The 4,566-nt window shown below is 41.1% G+C and overlaps 1 protein-coding gene across 1 annotated transcript in view; it reads left to right on the top strand.

Annotated features, from left to right (window-relative positions):
* MTCH2 (mitochondrial carrier 2) overlaps positions 1–4,566 on the top strand; it is a 25,520-nt gene that overhangs the window by 10,644 nt on the left and 10,310 nt on the right. The window contains exons 4-7 of the mRNA XM_023509714.1: positions 1,085–1,111; positions 1,310–1,372; positions 3,918–3,975; positions 4,381–4,432. Of these exons, the coding sequence (XP_023365482.1) occupies positions 1,085–1,111; positions 1,310–1,372; positions 3,918–3,975; positions 4,381–4,432 (200 nt within the window). The remainder of the gene's footprint in view (positions 1–1,084; positions 1,112–1,309; positions 1,373–3,917; positions 3,976–4,380; positions 4,433–4,566) is intronic.

The following is a 4,566-nucleotide window of genomic DNA, read 5'->3' as shown; positions in this document are numbered from 1 at the left end:
AAAAAAAAAAAAAAATCCTCTTCCAATATGGTCTGGGCTCTGGCAACGTTCTTGGTCTCTTTTCTAGAAGAGAAAAACTCTTCTCCCTTACTTGTTTTAGAAATAAATAGAAAAGGAAAAGTAAGGCATTTTCAGCTGTTCCAGCATGACATCACTTCTGTTTTGTTTTATGCAGTAAAAAAAGAATCTTGCCCTAATTTGGTATTGATCCTGCTTTTTCCATGGGAAGAATAGGAACCTTAGACTACAGTTTTACTTATTTTTCATTAAAATGTGTTTAGTACATAATGTTCTCGGATTTTCTTTTTTGTTTTATTTCTTTAGTCACCCTGGGTGGAGTGCCATGATGTCATAACTCACAGCCACCTCAAATTTTTGGACTCAAGTGATCCTCTTACCTAAATTTCCCAAGTAGCTGGAACTACAGGCGTCCACCATAACATCTGGATAAGTTTTGTACTTTTAGTGGAGATGAGGTCTCACTTTTACTCAGGCTGGTCTTGAACTTCTAAGCTCAAGTAATCCAGCTGCCTTGGCCTCCCATGTTTTCTTTTTTTAAATAGGAGTTTTCATGAGAATTTGCATGTTCCTCCAGCTGACCAATGTATTAAACTTAGTGACAGGGTCATCTGGGAGACACTTTCAATTGATTAATTAGAAGTTAACTGGAGATTTGGCACCTGGGGCCCAATGGGTAGGGCATTGGCCCCATATACCGAGGGTGGCGAGTTCAAACCTGGCCCTGGCCAAATTGCAACCAAAAAAAATAGCTGGGCGTTGTGGCAGGCGCCTGTAGTCCCAGCTACTTGGGAGGCTGAGGCAAAAGAATCTCCTAAGCCCAGGAGTTGGAGGTTGCTGTGAGCTGTGTGACACCACAGCACTCTACAGAGGGCGACAAAATGTCACTCTGTCTCTACAAAAAAAAAAAAAGATTAATAAAAGTTGAAAAATCTAAAGCTATTTTAATTTTACTTTCTGCCAATAGAGTTTCCATTTTATGTCTTCTCTCACGTGACATTGTAATATGTCATGATGACATATTACATGATGACATTGTAATCATCCTTTTTCTTTTCTTTTGTAGCATTACCAGGAGTATGACAAGGGCGAGGTATGTTGGAGCTGATTTCTAGCCATGAGCGCCTTTCCCTGGCAAGTTATTATTGCTATTTGGGCCTCTTTAGGAGCAAAGCCAAGCAGTCAGTTTCCCTTTCATCTCAGTGAGTGTTGGCATGTGGGGTGGCCACCAGTTTGGACAGTTCTATTTAAAACCATCAAGATCTCCGTCTTCTTCGATTTTGTTTTCCAGGAGTTAGGAACTGGAAATGGACAGAAAGAAGTCTCGTCTTGCTTTGACCGGGTTATCAAGGAGGTAAGAGATAAATCATGTCCTGTGCTATTCACTTCGATCAAACTGCCATGCAGCAACTGTGGAATCAGGATTATCAGGCCTGTTATGTTCAGTGTCTTTCCCTAAATGAAACTGAGCCTTCACTTTATCGGGCTTTGCTATATTATAACATAAAAAAGAGAGAGGAGTAGTTCTTAATGTTTAGAACAGATGGATTTCAGGGAAACTCATTTTTCCATTGATTTCCATCTTTAAAGTTGAAGAGGTTTCTACTGAAGATTTTTGAAAAGTATTGAATACCTCAGGCACGGAAGTATTAAATTGCTACTGGGCCCTTTGTGTGTTGGATATTATATCCAGAAATGCTTTTACAACGTTATTCTAAATGTTCTGCATTGCCCATTTCCCTCCCCACCTTCTGCCATCGGCATGTCTTTTGTGCCTTGCTTTCAGAGCTGCTCTTTTATTTCTTAGTCTTCACCTTGTCTGATTGTCATCAGTAAAGATATAATTTTCCAGGAAATGGCACCCTCTAAAATATATACATTCCAAAACATTACTAGGCATGAGATAAATTAGGTCTGTTTTCTGTACATTTTCATAAAGTAAGTTTGTATAAAAGTAGGAATATGGCTGGATGAGATGACACATGCCTGTAGTCCCAACTATTCAGGAGGCTGAGGCCAGAGGATCACTGAGTCCAGAGAACTGCTGAGTTCAGAATTCTGGGCTGTAGTGCACTATGCCAATTGGGTGTCCAAACTGACTTCAGCATCATAGGGTAACCTCCTGGGAGTCGGGGGGCCCAGGTCAGAAACAAAGCAGGTTAAAACTACTGTGCTGATATCAGTAGTGAGATTGTGCCTGTGAATAACCATTGCACTCCAGCCAGAATACTGTGGCAAGACAATAAAAGCAGGGATATGTGTATTAATAGGTGTTTAGGCTTTTTTTGTTTGTTTTGTTTTGCCAGAGTCTCGCTCTTACCCAAGCTAGAATGCAATGGAATTAGTCTATCTCACAGAAACCTCAACTCCTGCGCTCATCCTCTTGCGTCAGCCTCCTGAGTAGCTGGGCTATAGCCACCCACCACTACACCTAGCTAATTTGTCTTTTTAGTAGAGATGTGTCTCACTTTTGTTCAGGCTAGTCTTGAACTCCTGAGCTCAAGGGATCTTCCCACCTCGGCCTCCCAGAGTGCTAGGATGACAGGAGAAGCCCCTGCATCTGGTCTGCATTTAGCATTTTCTTTTCTTTTTTTTTCTGAGACAGAGTCTCAAGCTGTCACCCTGGGTAGAGTGCTATGGCATCATAGCTCACAGCAACCTCCAACTCTTGGGCTCAAGTGATACTCTTGCCTCAGTTTTTTTATTTTTCTAATGGAGACATGGGTCTTGCTCTTGCTCAGGCTAGTCTCCAACTTGTGAGCTCAGAGAATCCACCTGTTTCAGCCTCCCAGAGTGCTGGGATTACAGGCATGATCCCCCCATGCCCTGCCCAAGCTTTTAGCATTTTCTTTTCTTTGCTTTTCTTTTTTTTTTTTGAAACAGAGCCTCAAGCTGTCCCCCTGGGAAGAGTGCTATGACATCATAGCTCACAGCAGCCTCCAACTCCTCGGCTCAAGCAATTCTCCTACCTCTGCCTCCCAAATAGCTGAGACTGCAGGCACCCACCACAATGCCTGGCTATTTTGGGGGGGGGGGGGTGTTGCAGCTGATGTTGTTTGGCAAGCCCAGGCTGTATTTGAACCCACCAGCTTAGGTGTATGTGGCTGGTGCCTTAGCTACTTGAGCCACAGGTGCCAAGCCAGCTTTTAGCATTTTCTTAACTTTAGTTAGCCCATTCTGTCCCACAGGATCTTCTCAGAACTGTGGTTGGAAGAGGGTTGTGGGATATTTTCATTAAGTGACTGAAGATAACATGTAAATGCAAAAGCAAATGACAGTTCTGTTATTAATACACTTGCAATCCCAGGCCTTATCTTTCAGGGTTATAATCATATTTTCTTTATTACTTTATTATAGAGTGCTAGACTAGCATGATAAATTAGGATAAACTCAGTAGCTTTATAATACTGCACAGTCATGGACCTGTGTATGCAAAACAAAGTTGTTCTCTTCTTCCCAAGGTGTTGGTGGGGTTTAAATGGAGCCTGGTGTTTGTCTAGCAGAGATAGTTTCTCTTCAAAATCACTTGCAATAAGAGAGCAACTTTATAATCTCAGTACAAGCATCATAGTTTTCTTTCAACCTGGTGATTGTTAGTTACCCTCTTTGTTTCCTTGCATTTTTCCTCTTATCTATAAAATTGAGAAACTAACAGAAGTCTGCTTTGCAGAGAAATTTTGGGAACTATAACGGAACATTGAAATCCATGAGTGAAAGGGATGATAGAACGATTGTGTCTTTTATTATATCCCATTCTAGCTACTGTTCCTGACTCCAGGATAGGTGTGCTGTATTGCTCACTTTTTTATCCTATAACACAATATCCACCCACATTCCTTCTCAAAGGAGTTTGAGTGTCATTTATTTAGATTTCAGAAATGTGTGTTGATTGTTTCTAGACTACTCGAGAGATGATTGCTCGGTCTGCTGCTACCCTCATCACACATCCCTTCCACGGTATGTTTTCAGTTGACAACTGAAATCTGATTTCTTGCCTTTTATGACTTGATCTCTCTTGGCCAAGTACTTAGGTTGAATGGGAGTTAACTAAAGTGTTTTGCCTATGTGACTTTTGTTGGCTTGCTTGTTTTGTTTTGGCTTTTATCAAATCTATTTGGTGAAAGTTTAATCTGTTAGATTTGATAAAATCTTTTTTGATCAGGGCTGTCAAACTACCATGCCTGGCTAAATTTTATTTTATTTTTTGTAGATAAAAGGTCTTGATCTTGCCTGGGCTGGTCTCTGTCTCCTGGGCTTATGCAGTCCTCCCTTCTCAGCCTCCCAAAGTGCTGGGATTACAGGCATGAGCCACTGCACCAGGCCTCAATATAGTTCTAAAATTTTTTTCTCTGTGTTCCACAGTAATCACTCTGAGGTCTATGGTACAATTCATTGGCAGAGAGTCCAAGTACTGGTAAGTACTTTCATTTTCAAGTACTTGAACAGTTCTGTGGCAAGCAAAGTATTGGAGTAAGACTACTTTATATTTTTATGGTAACCTCAGAGTTTATTGAATTTAAATGAAAATGTGTTTATCGGCTCGACGCC

Source organism: Otolemur garnettii, unplaced genomic scaffold (genome assembly GCF_000181295.1).
Source record: "Otolemur garnettii isolate 467f Iridium unplaced genomic scaffold, OtoGar3 scaffold00001, whole genome shotgun sequence".
Lineage (NCBI taxonomy): Eukaryota > Metazoa > Chordata > Mammalia > Primates > Galagidae > Otolemur > Otolemur garnettii.
The sequence above is the reverse complement of the archived record's forward strand: the minus strand, read 5'-3'. Positions and strand labels throughout refer to the sequence as shown.